This window comes from Gossypium raimondii, chromosome 12 (assembly GCF_025698545.1).
Source record: "Gossypium raimondii isolate GPD5lz chromosome 12, ASM2569854v1, whole genome shotgun sequence".
Taxonomy (NCBI): domain Eukaryota; kingdom Viridiplantae; phylum Streptophyta; class Magnoliopsida; order Malvales; family Malvaceae; genus Gossypium; species Gossypium raimondii.
Genome location: NC_068576.1, coordinates 46,645,307 through 46,665,499, shown reverse-complemented (window position 1 = coordinate 46,665,499; position 20,193 = coordinate 46,645,307). Strand labels below are relative to the sequence as shown.

At 33.1% G+C, this 20,193-nt stretch overlaps 2 protein-coding genes across 2 annotated transcripts; one reads left to right on the top strand and one right to left on the bottom strand.

Annotated features, from left to right (window-relative positions):
* The first annotated feature begins 7,964 nt into the window (after nt 1-7,964).
* Nucleotides 7,965-12,189, top strand: LOC105764534 (protein NRT1/ PTR FAMILY 4.6). Its single transcript, XM_012583151.2, has 5 exons — nt 7,965-8,132; nt 8,320-8,431; nt 8,545-8,762; nt 10,357-10,797; nt 10,886-12,189. Exons 1-5 carry the CDS (start codon nt 8,130-8,132, stop codon nt 11,858-11,860), a joined length of 1,749 nt encoding a protein of 582 aa, XP_012438605.1. The 5' UTR covers nt 7,965-8,129; the 3' UTR covers nt 11,861-12,189.
* A 700-nt stretch (nt 12,190-12,889) lies between these two features.
* On the bottom strand, nt 12,890-15,178 carry LOC105764535 (aldehyde oxidase GLOX). Its single transcript, XM_012583152.2, has one exon. It carries the CDS (start codon nt 14,829-14,831, stop codon nt 13,152-13,154), a length of 1,680 nt encoding a protein of 559 aa, XP_012438606.1. The 5' UTR covers nt 14,832-15,178; the 3' UTR covers nt 12,890-13,151.
* Between the last annotated feature and the right edge of the window lie 5,015 nt (nt 15,179-20,193).

Below are 20,193 nucleotides of genomic sequence, written 5' to 3'. Positions count from 1 at the left end.
AATCCATCCATTTTCCTTAGTTTCTAGATCATTCCACCCTTAAAATATTTACACCATTGGTCCTTCAACTTTTTCATATTTACTCTTTAACCCCTCAATTTTTGAGTATTTACTCTTGGGCAACAAAACTTTTCTCACTTTTACGATTTAATCCTTTCCTGAACCAATATGTCATAATATACTTCCCAATATTGACATAACTCAAAAATTTCCCCTTTTTATCGCTTTATTTCCTTACTTTATTATATCAAAGATAATAGCTTACTGTAAAAATTTTTTGGGGTATTACACAATCGTTCTATGGCAAAGGATGAATTAACGGATAAAACCATAACTGGGTTATGGCACTATGAATCTAAGACCATGGTCGGACTATGGCAGTGTTTATATGTGCAAGACCATAGTTGGAATTTGGCACCAAAGAACGATGTACTCATATCTGTAAGTCTTTCTTCGATTCAGAAAGAAATGGTAAAAGACTTATGTGATTGAATTGAAAGATTTATAGATTATTATTGGTATTGATCTGAAATAAATATAACCATTGATATTTAAATGATATAACGGGTAAAATCAAGTGAGATAACATGAATTTGAAATGAACTATTACTGGTATGTACAAAATTCATGAAAATGATGGTACATGAAATATCGAAATAATGAAATGAATGATATATGTCTATGAAGAAACGACAAGAGAATGATATGTATCATGACATGTAAATGTATGATTATCTTTAATATGTTGATACAAGAAAATTATGCATGATGAGTTTATATGTAATGTGTGCAAGTACACTAACTAGTATTCTTGCTTGATGCTTAGGCAAGTGTCAAGCTATTGGTTGAATGGTATTATGATTATTTGTATAATGCATTGAATTGGAAAGTATTTAACTGAAAATATGCTAGCGCTCACTAAAAAGTGGTAAGGTTTAGATTATACAATTTCTTATGAAATAACTGATCATGTGATCAATTCGAAAAAGACTTTGGAAATGCATTAGCTTGTGACTGTGGTTGGAATAAGCGTGGAAAGTAAAGAAATAAAAATGAAAATAAAGAAATTATGAAGAGTTAAAGTTATATAAAATCCTACTAAGCTTGGGATAATGTGTTTAAGTGATACTGTTGATTTATTTACCTTGTAAGTTGATGAATATAGGTTCATGGGTATTGTGGTATCAACATTGGGTTATCCATGATGTGTATAGATTTTATATTTTAAAGGAACTAATATGATTAAAGACTACACGAGCTCACTAAGCATTCATTGCTTACGCATTTGTTTTTTTTATTTACCCTACAGATTATCGGAAGCTCGATTGGGTTGGAAACTTGTCGAAGATATATCACAGTATCCATTGGTTTTATCGGTAATTTTGGATGATTTGATTCTAGTTATAATGGCATGTATAAGTTAATTTAGCCAATGTCGGCTGATTAATATTTTAATTTTGGTTGGTTTCAAATATGAATGCTAGATGAAATGATATGTCTGAAAATTAATTTGTAAATTTCGGTGATGCTCCGTAACTCTGTTCCGATGACGGATTCAGATTAGGGGTGTTACACACGCCCCTGTAGCCAGGCCGTGTGGGCATTTGAAATAGGGACACACAGCCGTGTCCCAACCCGTGTCCAAATTAGGGTGCTCACTGACTTGGGTCACACAGCCAAGCCACACGCCCGTGTTCTAGGCCGTGTGAACATACTGACTTGCATTAAATAGGTGCATGGGTCACACGGCCAAGTCACACGTTCGTGTGCTAGGCCATGTGAAAATACCTAGGCATTCTGTTTTGAAATTTTAAACTTGCAGGGGATACACAGCCAAACCACACACCCATGCGTGAGGCCTGTGTCACACACGACTGAGGCACACGTCCGTGTCTCTGTCCGTGTGGACAAAATAGACCATTTTCAAGCCTTATTTCTCACCCCATTTTAGTATCAACCTAAACACAACAATTTGCACAATCACAAGTCACAATAAAATCTTCAATTCAAGGCAAACTTAAGTTCAATACATGTCAATACACCCCATATGTCCTAGTATTCAATCTTACCTAATTGACCATATAACATAAATGCATATTTTACTAACCTTGTTATCTCAAATCATTCATCAACATATCCATAATTTATTCATCACTCATCCATATCAAAAACAACAACATGATAAAGCCACACATATATATATCAAAATATGTTCAACTCAAGCCATTCCAATGGCTATTTACAACAAAATGCTATTAAGCCAACATTGACCAATTTACCCTATACATGCCATTATAACCAAAATTAGTTTTCTATATGTACTGAAATGAGCCGATGGATAGTGTGATGATATCTCCGCCAAGCTTCCAACCCAACAAGCTTCTGAATTACTATAGAACAGAGGAAAATAAAACAGAGTAAGCTTTAAAGCCGAGTAAGTTCGTATAACGGGAAATTAACTTACCATTCATTTACATTTAAGTTAAGCATACAAAATACATCCAAAGCAATTTGGCCAATAGCTTATACACATATCCTCATCAAACATGTTAGTCATGTATTTCACATGAATTTCAAGAAACATATATGAGCTCATCAAATATCAAATTTCCATTTTCATAAACTTTCCACATCTTGTGTTCAAACATCAATTCCATCTATTTCGGGCATATACTGGTATAATTCATTTCAATTTCATGTTATCTAATGTCAAAACTTTGTCTGTTGAATCGTTTAAAATATCGATGGATACACAAGTAGTACACATGAAGTGTATAAATCTACAATCTGTCAATTCATATTCGGGAATACTTATACGAGCACTTAAACGTGAAGCTCTCTTTCGAGCCATATAACAGGAAGCTCATATGAGCTATGTAACGGTAAGCTCATAAGAGCTGTAATCGAGAAGTTCAAGCGAGTCAATATTAGGAAGCTCCGGAGAGTCATTAATCGGGAAGCTCATAAGAGCCAGTTATCAGGAAGCTTCGGAGAGCCATATATCAGGAACGCTCGTAAGAGCTGTGGTGTGTCCATAACACATGCAGGATCATAACCAATCGGGATGCTCCGAAGAGCTATTAACGGGAAACTCTTGAGAGCCAAATATCAGGATGCTTATGAGAGCTAATAACGGGACACTCTTTCGAGCTCTGGTATGTCCGCAACACATGCAGGACCACAACCAATTCAGAAACCCCGTATCCATCGAATTTCATTTATTCAAACAATACTTAATATTTGTCGAACATTATCGGATATGTGATTGATTTTCATATACATGGCAATTACACAATTCACATACATAACATTCAATTTAAACATATAATTATACAATTTAGTTACACGAACTTACCTTGACAAGTGTTCGCGTACGCAAAATCTACTAATTTGACACTTTTTCTTTTCCACAATCTAACTCCGTATTTGGTCTATCCATATCTATACGAGTAAATTTAGCTCAATGTAATGCAATTCATATTCAACTCAATCCAATTCACATCTTAGACAAAATTACCATTTTGCCCCTACACTTTTGACTAATTATAATTTCGTCCCTAGGCTCGGAAAATGAAATTCATACAATTTAATCCTTATTCCAAGCCTAGCCAATTTTTACATGTAACAATAGCAGCCCATGTATTTCATAAAATTTATAATTTTTCCATGAATTTTACATCTTTTTGATTTTGTCCCTAAATCATAATTTCATCAAAATTCACTTTACAAAAGTTGCTTATCTATCAACAACCTTTCATTTTATACCTTAAAACTTCATAATTCATACATATTCATCCATGGAAAAATCGTAATACTTTGATAAATTTACAAATTAATCCCGAGATAGCTAGATTAAGTTATTACGATCTCGTAAATATAAAATTATTAAAATGGGACAAGAATGTTTACCTAATTAAGCCAAATAAGCTTGCTTGAATTTAGGTTTTCATGGCTAGGGTTTCCATCTTTTATTTGGGAAAGATGATAATATGATGATATTTTCATTATTTAATCATTTATCATCGCTTATTATTTTTACTTTCCAATTTAGTCCTTTTCTTTAATAAATTTTCCAAAGATGAATCATTATACTTATCTACTAAGTCCTCTTAATGGTCTATTTACCATATAAGGACCTCAAATTTTGAATTTCATAGCTATTTGATCCCTTTAACTACTAGAACTCAACTTTTTGATTTTATGCAATTTAGTCCTTTCCATCTAATTAGACATGTAACCGATAAAATTTCTTTATGAAATTTTCATATGGTATTTCAATCATAAAGCAGACCATGAAATAATTTAAAAATAATTTTTCTCCCGGACTCGGATTTGTGGTCCCAAAACCACTGTTCTGATTTCACTGAAAACGGGTTGTTACATTCGCGTTCATCCTTCTCATCCTTTATCACTTCAAATCATAAATAATAAAAATAACTAGAAGTGTTACAAATCACACACATTCTATAGAAATATTCAAACCAACAATAAGAGAATAAAACAAATCAGTAGGTTCTTCTATTTCTTCATAAGATTTGGATAGTATAGAAAATGAACAACATCCTTCACTCTCAAATTCGAATGGAACTTTTTCTTCTTTAAATCTCTTGATTGCTACAAATGCATCTCTCAAAATCCAACGACTTATATGGGTTTTTCTTAACTCCTATAACTAGATAAACACACTCTTGCGATGAAAGGTAGATGACAGGTTTCTTCCCTAGAAAAACAACATAGAACTTCTCCATCTTTTTCTTCAATTTTTTTGACTATATTCCCAGGGAATGATTAGTGTAGGGTTGAAATAAAACCAGAGAAAAAGAAAAGAAGAAATGAAAGCTATACAGTTTAACATCGCAATGGTGGAAAAGTGATAAAGTTGGGTTACGAGATAGAGAAATATGGTGTTGGGAAGGGATTAATAATAAATATAGATTTAAATAAGAGAATTATCTTCAAATGAGAGAAAACATCAAATTTAATTTGAAGAGAGAAATTTTCAATTTTTTCTTTTGGTGAAAAACGTAGAAAAGTAGAAGTAAAAAGAGATTTCGAGTTTTCAAAATCCAATTAGGACATTTGGATGCAAAACTTTTAAACAAAAATGGCTTTCCTATTTTATAACACGATAATGGTATCAATAAATAGTAAAGTACATGCAGTACTCTTAAGAAAATAATTTAAGTTGGAGCATTTGAGATGATGCTGTAAAAAAAAACAAATTACAAAATTTTAGAAAAACAATCTTCATGCGCTATGAAACAAATAAGAAAGAAGTCTTAATCATACTAAAAAATTCTTTTAAAATTTTATGTGGACGAATTCAATTACCACTATTTACTACAAATCTTTTTCCTAAATCTTTCGCTATAATTGGCGCAACAAACAAATAGCCGTTTTGGCCGGTTTCATCAGTTGCCCACCACCTTTATATATTCCGCCTGGTTTCCATTTTATGAATTTCTGAACTTGACAAGCATGTGCATGGAATCAACTCATTAGCGTCATCATGGTTCGTTTATGAAAAGCATTTTTCGACTACATATATAACAACAATCGCATTCAGATTAACAGAAAAAAAAAATGTCCAAAGACACAATTTCATTGGTGTTCATAACTCCTGTCTTTCATGAAACAGTGACCTTCACACATCATATTCATTAATTAGGTGTCGTACTCTGATTGGATACAAGTTGAACAACGCATTGCTACATCAAAATTTATGTTTGACAGATTATTACAGGTCGATAAAACAGTATGTGGCAAGATTTAATTGGAGAAATTAAGGTGTAAAAAGAAAGAAAAAACAAAAGAATTTTGGGTAAAACAAAGAATACCTTGATTTTATATATACAGAAATATGGGACGAACTAAGTTTGTGGATCATGTTAAAATTAACGGTTTATGATGGTCTCAAAGTATTGTCATAATCTGATGGGAAATGTGTGAACCTTCTTATATGATGCCTTATTAACTATCTGCAACTTGCATGCATTCTTCCGTTGGTTTTCAATGAATCTTAAATTTTTGTGGTGACTGATGAAATGCTTCTTTTATAGCATGGATGCTTTGATTTGGCCCTATGCTTTTCACCAATTTTCATTACACATCAAAGCAAATATTGTAGAATGTTTAAAAAATTCTCACGATAAATTGAAGCAATTAGCCATGGGTTCAATTGGCTATTCCAAGCAGTCAACGAATAGTTGAACTTCAATTTCCCAAACAAATGCGGTAGGAATCCTTTGGTCTACCTCCACAATTGCAAAAAGGCTAAAAAGTATTGCACCAAACTCCTAACTAATGCCTTTACAAATTTTATTAACAGCAAAAGGTCAAAGGATGTTACATCTTTCCTCTATAAATAATTTAGGTCAGGGCTAGCTTAGAACCCATAGATAGTGAACAAGGCAATAATACAATATCGCCGGCCAAAATAATTAGTATCCTAACACTCAACTGTTTTTGTTTTGATATCAATATGTATGTATAAATATAAATTTTAAAATTTAATAATTAAATTAATTGATTATATTATATTTTTAAATGTAATTATAACAAGTAAATATGGTTAAAAGATAAATATATAAAAATTAGTTTAAACTATTAAAATCTAATACTAATAAGTATAGGTTAAAACGTACCAATATCTTGAAACTTCAATTAGAAAATAACACAAACTATATAATATTGGTTTAAAATTGAGACATATCGATCGGTATAAAAATGATACCGAAAATCATGTTGCTAGCATAAATTCTATCATGTCAGTTAACTTTAACTAAACCAAAGAATTAAATCTTCTTCTAAGGTATCTTTATTTTTATATATAGTTTTAGAAAGATCACCATCAATGGTCGTACCACTAGGCATGTTAAGTGGACGATGGTGGGTATGTCCTTAAAAAAGCTATAGTTTGACTCACTTTTTCTCCATTATCATTCCTTACTCGTATTTCTTGGTCAAGATTTTTACAAGAGACCGTCAAAACTCAATTTAAATAAACAAAATAGATGATAGCAAATCCACAAAGAGTCCATTCGTTCGTGTGAAACTTTGATTTAGGGTTTTGGAAAACAAATAGAGTGAGGCAGAAATGCACTTGTATAAAAGCTGCTATGCATGTACATGTTATCGTCATCCAGGAGATAAAATTCTTGAATTGATCAGTCAGTAGCAAAGCTTAAAGGATGATGTTGGAACACGTATACGGGGAGGATTAACGAATCAATTCTTTCATCTTAATCATATATCTTATTATTATAGTAGTGGTAGTAGAAACATGGAAAATAATTAAAAAATCCCAAAGATTAAAGATTTGCTTCCCTTTTAACATTGTTGCTATTTACCGAAAGCTAACATACTATAATTAGGAGGCTGAGGCTTTAACAACTTTACATTTAACAATTGAATATCAATATACTCAGTATGTGGTTATGTTGAGAGTCAAATATACACCTTATTCCTCTCTTTTACTTTGGGTTGGGAGGATTTCATAATTCTATCCTAATCTTCCTCTCCTCTTTTTGGATGCTATATAATTTTATATACCCGAAAACAAATATGTAAAAAGTATTTTGTTTGTCCAAAATTTATTAGCTAGTTTCATATTTAAAACATATAAAATTTAATTTATATATTTTTGGAATATGTGATCACTCAAAGGACTTGTTATTATATTTTTACAATCATATCCATCAATAATAATAAAGGCAAAGGTATTAGATTGGAATCATAACAGACAGATTTAAATAACTCTAACTACAAATTAGAAAGCACAAATAGAACATAGTCTAATTAGATTAAACAACACATAATAGGATTAATCAATATAAAACGATTTATGCAATATGTGCCAATATCTCATTAGTTATCACAGAAGAATCCTACTTATAAAAAATCATAATCTTAATTGAAGATTAGATCCATTTGAGTTAAATAACATAGGGGATGGATCGAAGTCATTTTCTAAGGTGTCTAGACATTTCTCTCCTCCAAAGTTCCCTTCCCCACTCTTTAAATACATCCACCACTCACCACCCAGCTTTTCCAATCTAAGTTTCCTCTCTCACCTGAGATCCAATCCAACTTAACCAAGTTGGAAACTTAAGAGAGAGAAACAGCTAGCAATGGTGGGTTCCTCTTTCCTCCCCTAATTTTCTCTCCTTTTTTTTTATTTTTTATTTTTATGTTCTCCTCCTCTCTTTCACTCCTCCCCCTGGCTTAATTTGCTTTGTTCAAGCTAACATACAAGAAAGCTGGGTATTGCTTTCTTATTTTTCTAATAACGCTTCGTTTTTATTTGAGTTTTGGCCGCAGGAACATGGGGTGAACCTACAGGATACCAGATGGGAAGGCTATGCTGATTGGAGGAATCGACCTGCTCTCAAGGGTAGACATGGTGGCATTTTTGCAGCCTCCTTTGTCTTGGGTAATTTAGCTTAGTTACCTATGAAAGAACCAGCCTGAAAGGGACTACTTATATAATATATATTTATTATCTTTCATTGATATGGTATAATGATAATTTTTGTGTGTCGTCAGTTGTGGAAGTGCTGGAGAACCTGGCGTACTTGGCAAATGCCAGCAACCTAGTGATGTATTTGTCCAAGTACATGCACTTATCTCCATCTAAATCGGCAAACAATGTCACCAATTTCATGGGGACTGCCTTTCTTCTAGCTCTGCTTGGAGGTTTCTTATCTGATGCTTTCTTCACCACTTATCACATCTACTTGATAAGCGCATTCACCGAGTTTCTGGTACTAACTCTCTCCTGCTTCTTCTTCTCTCTATATGCATAACCATTTCTATTGTCGTTTTTGAATTTCATCGATGATTCTTCTTTTTTCCTTTTTTTTTTTCTTTTTCTTTTGAGAAAGCAAGTTAGAGGCCTTTTGCATGAAAGATGAGCACTTTAGAAAGAAAAAAGACAATGACCAAAAATCTTAGTGTGCAAAGCATTAAAGTTTGGGGGCCGTCATAGGCGCAAAGCAACCCTAAGACTTTGGTATATAGATCCAAGGAACACCGTCTGTTTAGGTACATCTATCGAGGCATTATTGATGAATGCTCATAAATTTCAATCTCTCTATCAGATTCCACATATATATAATTCAAAACAAAACATGAAAAAGAGAAAAAGTAAAAGGGTCTCTTTCAAATTTCAATCTTTCATCACATGAGAAAACTTGCAACAACATTTAGCTTTTGAGATTCTTTCACCTCAAATTTTATTTGATGTCCAATTAAATTGTGAAAAGGCACATTTTAAAGATAAATTTAGACGTGGAGGGGAAGGAGAAACGTCGGGTCCATTGGATAGTCATGAAAATTGAAACGTATCCAATCAAAGGCAACGCCTTTGGTGATGGGGCTATAGGGAGGAGGTGGCGGGGACCTTTTTATAATATTTGTGTCGCTATTTACGACATGAGAAACTTCCTTTTTCTATATCTATCTTGTCTTATTGCTTTGAAATATTGTCTCTGTTTGAAAGCACACCCATGATATGATAAGCCTACATGACAGATGGTAACCCTTTTGGCTAGACACCTGTTTATAAGAACGTCCAAATCGTCGCAGCTTTGGGAACGGCTGGGGGACACGTTTGTCTCTCCAGCTCGTACGGTCTACGTTTAAGATAACAGTATTTTCATCCACCAATGACTTTGTATAATGTGGGAGAAAATCATTAGAAAATCAAATCCAATTATAATCCCTATATTTCTTTCCTCAAATGGGATTTTCTTCCTAAAGTACAACAATAAAAAAAATCATATGTATATATATGAATAGTTACTTATTTTGGGCAAGTTCATGTACCACGTGTGTGGCTACAGGTTACTATGGTAGACCCAAAGTGAGAATTGGAATGTCTATGGAATGGGAAGTGAGAATCAAGCCCACATGCACCCCATTTTTTTTTAAAGCTATGTAGAAAACAGCCCCAGGGTCATTACAATGACGTTTCGTCGGCAATGTAGTCCAATATCTTGTGTGTGGGTAACATGTGATGAAGGACCCACTCTTTGTAGAAATGTTTAACTTCATTGGATGATATTTAAAATGAACCCCAAAGTGTTGGACTTTTCCTTTAGCCAAAGTGCAAGTGTTTTAGTTTTTTGGTTTTGGATGTGGGAAATTAGATAGGGAAACTGGCCTATTGGTTTGGTCCAGGACTGATCCCTTCTGGCCTGTATTTTAAGGCCTTCAAACTGTTTTATACGGTTCATTTTGGTCCAATGGATGAGCTATGGCCTTTAACATAAGTATCAACTGTTGACATGATTGATTAGAACTAGCATATGTGATGACAGTGATAATGAAATAGCCAAATTTGTTATGGTTGATTAGGGGTTGATCATTCTTACAATACAAGCACGGGCACCTTCCCTAAAGCCACCCAAATGCAGTCCATCCGCATCCTCCATCCCATGCGAGGAAGTTAGAGGTGGGAAAGCAGCAATGCTGTTCATGGGCCTCTATCTTGTGGCACTTGGCATTGGAGGGATAAAGGGTTCTTTACCAACCCATGGCGCCGAGCAGTTTGATGAGAATACCCCACAGGGGAGGAAGCAAAGATCCACCTTCTTCAACTACTTTGTCTTCAGTCTCTCATTTGGTGCCCTTATTGCCGTCACTTTTGTTGTGTGGATCGAAGACAACAAAGGGTGGGAGTGGGGTTTTGCTATCTCCACCATTGCAATCTTATTATCAATCCCGATCTTCCTCGCTGGCTCTACGTTTTATAGGAACAAAATACCCTTTGGCAGCCCTTTGACAACCATTTGCAAGGTATGCTAAAAGCAAATTGGACATGTTTTAATTGAATGAATTCCACAAAATTAGAGATTAATAACGATACGTGTTTTTACTTCAACAGGTCTTGGTTGCCGCTATGCTGAACAATAGTTGCGTAAGCCGAAGTCCAAGCAATGCCATTGCCAACCTTACCACAAGCCCCTCTTATCGAACCCAAACCAGCAAAGAAGCTGAAGAAAATGCTAAACATGGAGACGAAATCCCAACAAAAAGCCTCAAATTCATCAACAGAGCAGTGGAGAACAAGCCAGCCTACCCAGCACTTGAATGCTCGGTCCAGCAAGTGGAGGAAGTCAAGATTGTTCTAAAAATCCTACCCATATTTGCTTGCACCATTATTCTCAACTGCTGCCTAGCTCAGCTCTCCACATTTTCTGTAGAACAAGCTGCCACCATGAACGCTAAGCTTGGTTCATTGAAAATCCCACCAGCTTCCCTACCGGTTTTCCCTGTAGTCTTCATCATGATCCTAGCACCAGTTTACGATCACCTCATTATCCCATTCGCTAGGAGATTAACTAAAACCGAGACCGGCATCTCTCAACTACAACGAATTGGAGTTGGTTTATTTCTTTCCATAATAGCCATGGCAGTTGCAGCCCTTGTTGAGATCAAGAGAAAGAGAGTGGCACTGGCAAACAACTCAAGCCTACTTAACTCGACCAACCCATTACCCATTACCATTTTTTGGATTGCTTTGCAGTATTTGTTTTTGGGGTCAGCAGATCTTTTCACCTTGGCAGGCTTACTTGAATTTTTCTTCACAGAGGCGCCATCAAGCATGAGATCCTTGGCTACATCTCTCTGCTGGGCTTCTTTGGCCATGGGGTATTATTTAAGCTCGGTGATTGTATCAATAGTAAATAACGTGACAGAGAAGTCCGGAAACAAGCCTTGGCTCTCTGGTCATACAATAAATGGGTATCGTTTGGACAGATTCTACTGGCTTATGTGTGTGCTTAGCGTCTTGAATTTCATGCATTACCTGTTCTGGGCCATGCGGTACAAATACAAACCAGTTGGATCTACCAAGTAAAAACATCCACTACCAAATTCTGAGGTATTTCAAATGCTATGCACTGAAGCAGCAAGTCTCTGGGTTTTCTTTTGTTCTGCTCCAGTAATTCGCTTGATGATTTCAAAGAAATGAAAACCTCAGCTCAGCCCCATGCTTATCCCAATTGCCCGTGACATAAATGCCAAACCCTGTGCTTTTTCAGATATTTGTTTGTAAGCATGTATATGGGCAACTGCGTCACTAACTGTTGGTTATCAGCTATTTTAGCTTGTTCCTTGGGCTTTGCATTTTCTACTCTTTATTTAACATGCGACTTTCTAATTATAGGATTTCTGCTTTTCCTTTTCTTTCCCCTCCCTAGTTTGATGTTAGAATAATTATTTGGTGCCTAAATTAAAAAATTTCACAACTAAAGTAGTAAATTTAAAATTCTAAAAATTAAATAAACATGACAGTTATTACTACTAGGGTAAACTACATCTAATCTAAGGTTATTAAACTATTATTGAGTTTACATTTTGGTCACTATACTTCAAAAAGTTGCAAAATGATCATGAGTACTATTAAAAGTTTTCATTTAAATCACTAAGTTGTTAAAATTGTTATTGTATGGCGTTCTCTATTCGCATCATCTACTCTGATTGAAAGCTCCCATTTCCCATTTCTTTTATAGTTTAGATTTTTTCATTAAGCAACTTTGAATGCCATGAATATGCAAGCCAAAATCTAAACAATTTTCTTCATCGATCTTCAACATTGACTGTTAGATCGACTTGGATATAAGGTATGCTCTACTCATTGATGGGTATTAATCCAAAAATGGATTTAAAACAAAAACAAAAAATAGATATATGAGTTGTCTACAGATATAATAAAAAACATAAATTAAATAAAATTAACATATTTCTATTAAAATAAGTTTTAAAAACAATATGAATGCATCTAAATAAATTTAATTAATCTTTATATATATGGATGAACAATTATATATAATATTACTATTGAACTCATTTCGGTTTAAGTAAGAAAATAAAAATCAAATGCATAGAGGACTAAAAGGGAAGCGCTTGTAAACCAAATTATAATTGTTGTATACAATAAATCTTAAGAATCAAAACTAAAAAAAAAAAAGGAGAAGCTAAAATTTGGGCTTCAATGCTTACTGCTTGAAGCTTATCAACCTAAATTATGCTATGGATTTATTATTTATTTTTTTTGTATTTCGGCTCAAATAAGAAACCAAAAAATAAAAGAACAGTATCTAACAATTGTATATGATCAATCACGTTGGGGAAATCAATTATTAAAATCACATCACCTTCACCCAAACTGCGTGACTAGGAATACCCGAATGGACCACGAACAGCATATAATAACCCGGAGGTGCCACGTTAGCATTGGTCGGCCCATCCACTACCAGCTTGAAATTGGCCATCGACAATTGAACCACGCTCGCCGTGTTCAAAACCACCATGCGTTGGCTCATCCCGGTCGAGTGTGTCGTGAATGACGGCCATATCAGCGCTACCGAAACCGTGCCCTGCCTAAAAAGCGACACTGAAAAGGACACCCCGAATCTACGGCCATACGACACCGTACTCCCCGACTCCACCGATATAATGGAGGGCCTTAACGAGTTGAATTTAGCATCCAAGTAGTAAGGATTATAAGCCTCCAAACTCAGCTCGGTGGGGTATAATCCTGTGAATACATACGTAGTATGCGGATTGCCCCCAGCCACTAATATCCTGCCATCTGGAAGAAGGATTGCTGTGGAGTGGTACATTCTCGGGACCTTTGACGGGGACAAAACAGTAAATCTCTGAGATAGTTGTGCATTAACGGAGTACAGAATCGGACTGAAAACCGGGTTTACAGCATCCTCCCAACCTGCAGTCCCATTAGCAGCGCCGTTGATAATGATCACATCACCCGTGGGTAAGAGTATCATGTCAGACATGACACGTGGCATGGGCATGGCCTCCATAAGCCATTGCGGATTTGCATCGTTCACTTTCAGCCTGCCACATGTCCTCGACGCTTCTACAAAGACCTTCATCTTATCCGACTTCATGAATGCCCCCGCCGGTGCACCGCCGCAAATGAGCACCTCAACCACCGGAGGCCACCTCTCAGACAGCCTCAATGGAAGCATGACCGAAGAGCCGGTACTAGGATAGTTTCTCTTATCATCTCCAGGAATAAGAGGGAACTGTTTTAGAACAATGTCCCTTTTATAATCAAACAATATGGATTTTTTGTTAGCGAATATGAATAGATTCCCATCTGGCAATAAATGCAAGAAAGGGTAAAGATTGTTCTCTTCAGGGTCCCTAGTTTCCACCAAGAAACGAAGGTAAAAGCTCTTCCTGTTGTTGAGGGCGTCATTTTTAGGGTAAAACTCATAGGTAAAGACCCTTCTACCGCCAAGAATGATGATTCGTCCGTCAGGTAAAACTTGGTTAGTAGCGTACCATCGACGGTCGACAAGGCGAGTAGCGTTGAGTTCATTCCAGTCGCAGGCGACAGAGTCGGCTCCACATGGGGCGAAGGTGCGAATGACGTGGTCGCCTTCATTGAATCCGCCGGTTTGGATAAGGGTACCGTTGGGGTCGAGGGCACCGGAAGAGCAAAAGGTGTCTGTTAAGACGTGGAGGGGACGGAGAGTGTTGGATACGACATCGTAAAGGACAGAGTGGGCAGTGCAGTCGTTTTTAGGACAGAAGCTGCCGGGGGGTAATGAAATGTTGGAAGAGCCGAAATCCGTACGGTCAAAGATGACAACTTTGTTGTTTGGTAGGAGTTGGAGGTGCATGGCGGAGACGCCTACGCTTGATTGTAAGAGCTGCCAGTTACCCCCTGATACATTGGAGGAAGGCGAAGTTTGGTTGACCAAAAGCCATGGGTCAGCTTTAGTTAACTTCAAGAAAGAATAAAGAATGCATAAAGAGGAGAAGATCATGAAAAGAGATGGATTCTTGAACCCCATTTTAGCTGGTTCTTGATGGCCAACCAGAGATTTTAACGGGAATTGATTGGTGTAGGAAAGTATTAGTATGGAAAGAGAAGAGATTGCAGCATGTGAAGCTGATGAGTTACAAAACACCGGATGTTTAGAATTAAAATTAGGGAAATATTAAAAAGAAGGAGATGCCGCTGCCTGTCAATGTTTGGATGGGACTTATGAGACTCTGCGGAGTATATAGATGGGTTTGATTCATAGTGGCCAAGTTTGAGAAAACTTTGTAATGGCTGAGGAGTGCGGACTTTATTATTGTCTTCCAAGAGAGACAGCTTTTTCGTTTTTTTTTTTCTTTTCCTTTCAAGCAAGGGAATTGAAAATTTTGGAAAAAAAGCTTGTGATTGGAAAGGATGGTTGCTTACGTGTGGATTTAAATTGAAAAGATACCTACGTGTGGGAATTAGGGTTTGTAATAATGGAAAATATGTTGCTTCATGGTCAGTGATTCCATTTTTGGAATCACCGGTCAACTCTTTGTGATTTAAGATTTAAATTAGCATTTATGATTTAGCATTATTTTTGGAAAGTACAACTTTGAATTTTTACTACACTAGAAAAAATGCTTTAGAAAACAAAAGTGCTTTTCGACTTTTAAAAAATCACTTTTGAGTTGAATTATCTATTTCCTCTCATTCATCTCACTCAAAATAAGGTTTTTTTTTTCATTTCCATTTCTAAAATTATTAAAATATAACATTAAAGCTTAAACCAAAACTTTTCATATTAAAGCTACAATTTTAGATTTAAAATTAAACTTTTCAAAAGCTAACTCTTGGTATTAGTATTTAGTATTTAAGTTAATATAATTATAATTTAGTATTTATGAGTACTGTTGTAGAAGGCATAAAATAATGGAGAGGCAGAAATAAGCTCGTGAATGTTTGTCGGATCAACGGGTAGGGGTGGATTAACTTTCAATGGTTCATCGTTAGCGATAGTGTTGGGTTGTGATTGAGAAGCTAACATGGTTAGCCAGGCTGGGCGAATCTTGATTCGTAACTTACAAGTGGCAAAGGGCGTCCCCACCACTGTTGGATTTTTGTCTATCATATCGTAAGCGGCGGCCCAGTTAACATACGTATCTTTCACATGACCTTATCCGTTTCATTTTGATAATTAATTTCAAGTTTACTAGTTTTTATTTTTTGAAAATGTTACAAAATTGGCAATATTTCAAAAATAATAAGATTGAAAAATAAAAGCAAAATAATTTAATATAAAATTTATTTTAAAGAGGTTGATTGTATGTGTTAATTAAAATATATTAAATTATACTAATACATTATATTGTTAAATAATTTTCTTACCTACCATGTACTAATTGATTGTATGAATCAATTAAAATAAATTAAATCATTTTTTAATTTTTTTATAAATTTAATGAACTATTTATGGAAACTAAATTTAACATTATAATTTTTATACAATATTATATTTTATAAATATATAAATTTTATTAATGAATATATAAATATATATTAGATTAAGTGAATATTTATTGTTATCAAATAATATATCGAAATACATGTATTTTTCAAAGCTATTGACAGACTTATAATACTTGCCAAATTATATGCATTTTTTCTCAAATATATGTGTTGGAATATACATATATCTCTTAAAACCATGTGAAATTGTTAATGCAAAGATTAAGGCCTCCATTTACTGACTTATAAGTCACATCAAATTGAGTAATAATTATGGAAATAATTTGTAACTCAAAGAATTCAACTACAACTAAAACTTTCTTAAAATTTCAATGTTCCTCACCTTATATTATAGTATATGATATATAATTTGATGATGCTTAAAATTTATTATTATAATTGTTATTAATGGCAAAAAATTATATTTATAACTTATTTTAAAAAACAGAACTCACTTTAAATATAATTAAAATATATTTTCAAACTCAAATAATTAATCGAATTCAACATTTTCATATATTCTCTCGTACCTTCTTTTATATAATATATATATATGATTTTAGAAATCATATAAATAAATATTTATACTTTTTAATAAATGATATCATGTTATTTATTATCAATACATTTTAAAAAAATGATATTACATAATTTAATAATTTATATTTTTAATTTATTATCCTTATATGCATTTATGGTGAAATTTGTTATTAGTTTTTGTATTATGTGTAAGTTGTTGTTTTAGTCTTTATATCTTAATTTGATCAATTTTAGTTTTTATATTTTTGAAATTTAAAATTTTAATCTTAACTTAAACGATAGCTATTAAATTTATTAAGTCAAATTCTGCTATTACTATTGTATTATGCATAAATTGTAGATTTAGTCATTGTTCTCCAAATTGATAATTTTTAGTTGTCTTTGGATGGGTGTTGGTTGTGGTGTAGTGGAATCTTTTACCTCACAACTACAATAACTAATATCACCATTATCGTTCTTTTTAACCTTATTGGAGGTAAACACACCACCCATCCAAAAGCACCCTTAGTTAGGCGAACTTTACATTAAGCAGACCTTAAACATCATGCAGCACCATGACAAACTCTAACTAAGCCATCTCTGCTAAGAGCGCATGGAACGTTGGGCCCATTGATTGCTCAATCGTCCTAAGATGTCACATCACCAACCTAGAAGGTTACATCACCGTTGCTATAAGGAGACAAGATGTGACTGTGCCGCCATTAGTGAGCTTATGATGCGTGGCATCCCTTGTCCCTTGTATATAAGTCCACTCACAACACCAAAGAGACCATCTCTCTCTCTCTCTCTCTCTCTCTCTCTCTCTCTCTCTCTCTCTCTCTCTCTCTCTCTCTACCCACCTAGGCCCGAAAGCTCGTCCGAAATTTGGGAGGGTTTGGGCAAAAATATTGGGCTCGAAAAATGGGCTTGGGAAAAAATTAGGCATGTTTATAAAATATGGGTCAGGCTTGGGCTTGAATATTTGAGGCCCGAGCCTGACCTGACCCATTTTTAAAGTTTCTAGTGTTTTATATCATGTTATTTTTATATATAATGTAGTTTATAACACATAAAAATTAAATCTATACTATTATAAAGTAAACATTTAAAAAAATCAAGATGACTATATATAAAAGGTCAAATTATGCTATTAGACCATGTACTTTGCACAAGTTGTGGATTTAGCACTTGTACTTTTATTTGGTCATTTTTAGTCTCTGTACTTTTAGAATTTGAAATTGTAGTCCTGACCAAATGGTAACTATTAAATTCGTTAAGTTAAGTTCTGTTATTTTCGAAATTTGATGCATCAAACAAATTATTGAAGTGGAATGCTATGCCAACTTGTTGTTTCTATATATTACGCACAAAAAAATCAATTCCTATTTAACGACCATCATTTACATTAAGATTGAAATTTTGAAATTCAAAAAATATAAAGACTAAGAATGATCCAGTTGGAAAACATAGACTAGATCTATAACTTTATACATAATATAGGACTAATAGTATAATTAAACCAAACAGATTTAATTGCTACCATTTGGTCGGACTAAAATTTTAAATTTTGAAAAGTACAAGGACTAAAATTGATCAAATTAAAGTACAGTACTAAATCCACAACTTATACAAAGTATAAGATCTAATAGCATAATTTGACCCATATAAAACTATAAAAAATAAAAAATATAAAAAATTATTAAATATTAAGTTAATATAAATATAAATAAATTTTTTAAAAAAATAATATGGGCGAGCTTAAAATAGACTTAGGTTAACAAATTACAAATATGAGTAGATTTGAGCAAAATTTTAGACCCGTATTTCAGATCAGGTCGGGCTTGACAAGCATAAACTACATTTATATTTCAATTATTTGTGTTGATAGAGAGAAATGAAGAGGGTTGATAGAGAGATAGAAAATAATAAAAATATTTATCTAATTAATTTTTCTATTTAACATAAGATAAGAAAATTAATTTTCTAGCTTTCTAAAATATAAATGTAGCTTTCTAAAATATAAAATAATATTATTTCAATTATTTTGAAATTAAAATTATAAATAATATTAAATTTTAAATAAAATTGAATAAAATTGATACAGCCTTAATATTTTAGAAAGCTACTTTGTGTTGATCATTTTATAAAATTGATACAACCTTAATATAGTAACATTTATGTTGTAAAGTTATTTTATATTTTAGAAAGCTACATTTATAGTTTTTAATTTCGTATAGGTTACAAACAATCAATATACATTTTAAAAAAAATCTATATAGGTTGATACAGTGTACGTTATTTTTTTCTTTTAACATTCAATATACAAAAATTTTAAAATACAGAAAATTATTAAAATATTTAAAAATATAGAAAAGTGTAAAAAATATAAAATTATTAATACTTTCAAATGATGAAATGTGTATAATTAATTCAAATATAATAAAAAGTATATATAATAAAACGTTTTATTTTGTTTATAAATAAATAAGGTAGACTATATAGATACTCACTTAATTATAATAAAAAATTGTACTTTAGGCACCTAAAATAAAAAGCTTATAATTTAGGTACCCACATTACATAATTTGTTCATTTTAATTACTTCCCTAAAAACTTTAACACAATTTTGATATGACATTTTTTGACATGTGGACCAATCGGAAGTCATATGACACAATTTACCATTGCATACCACTTTAAACTTGAAAGGACTAAAATATAATTCACCCAATACTAATTATTAACTAAAATAAAATATTTTATTAATTATTGAGTTTAGGTTCCGACCCACCCCAATCATCGCTGACCTAACATTACTCACTGCTTCCCCGCTCTACTCAACTATTTGCACCATAAAGAAATGGAGTAGAAATGGGCATTTGTTGCAAAGCATGAGAGTAATCAAAATGAACGAGTTATGCAACGTGGGTGCTTAAATTGTAAAATTTTTATTATTATTTTATTTTAGATGCCTAAAATGAGAATTTTTGATAGTTGGGTGACTATATATGTAGTTTACCCAATAAATAAAGGGTAGATATCTACTTATACTAATGTAAACTTAAGTACTTTTACATCCGTCTATAATTTTTTATACTATTAATATTTTAAAAATATTAATCGTAAAAGACTGCATCGGTGTAAATAGATTTTAGGCAGCTTTGGTGCTTCCTTGGAGTGTGATAAGTACTTTCTTATGAATGTAACGATAATTTAAAATTTACTTTTATTTAATAAAATATAAAATTTATTAATTTAATTTTTATAATAAGTGTTATTCTTAATAAATATTTAGATTAAATATTTAATAATAAAATTTAGTTGTTAATTTTAAATTATTTTTAATTTTAATTTTAATTAAAAACAAAATTATTTAAATTTGT

Excerpts from the sequence above, each read along its gene's own strand:
- LOC105764535 (XM_012583152.2), bottom strand. The coding sequence starts at position 14,831 with ATGGGGTTCAAGAATCCATCTCTTTTCATGATCTTCTCCTCTTTATGC.
- LOC105764534 (XM_012583151.2), top strand. Across the intron at positions 8,432-8,544 it reads TGCAGCCTCCTTTGTCTTGG|TTGTGGAAGTGCTGGAGAAC; the intron begins GTAATTTAGCTT and ends GTGTGTCGTCAG. Across the intron at positions 8,763-10,356 it reads GCGCATTCACCGAGTTTCTG|GGGTTGATCATTCTTACAAT; the intron begins GTACTAACTCTC and ends ATGGTTGATTAG.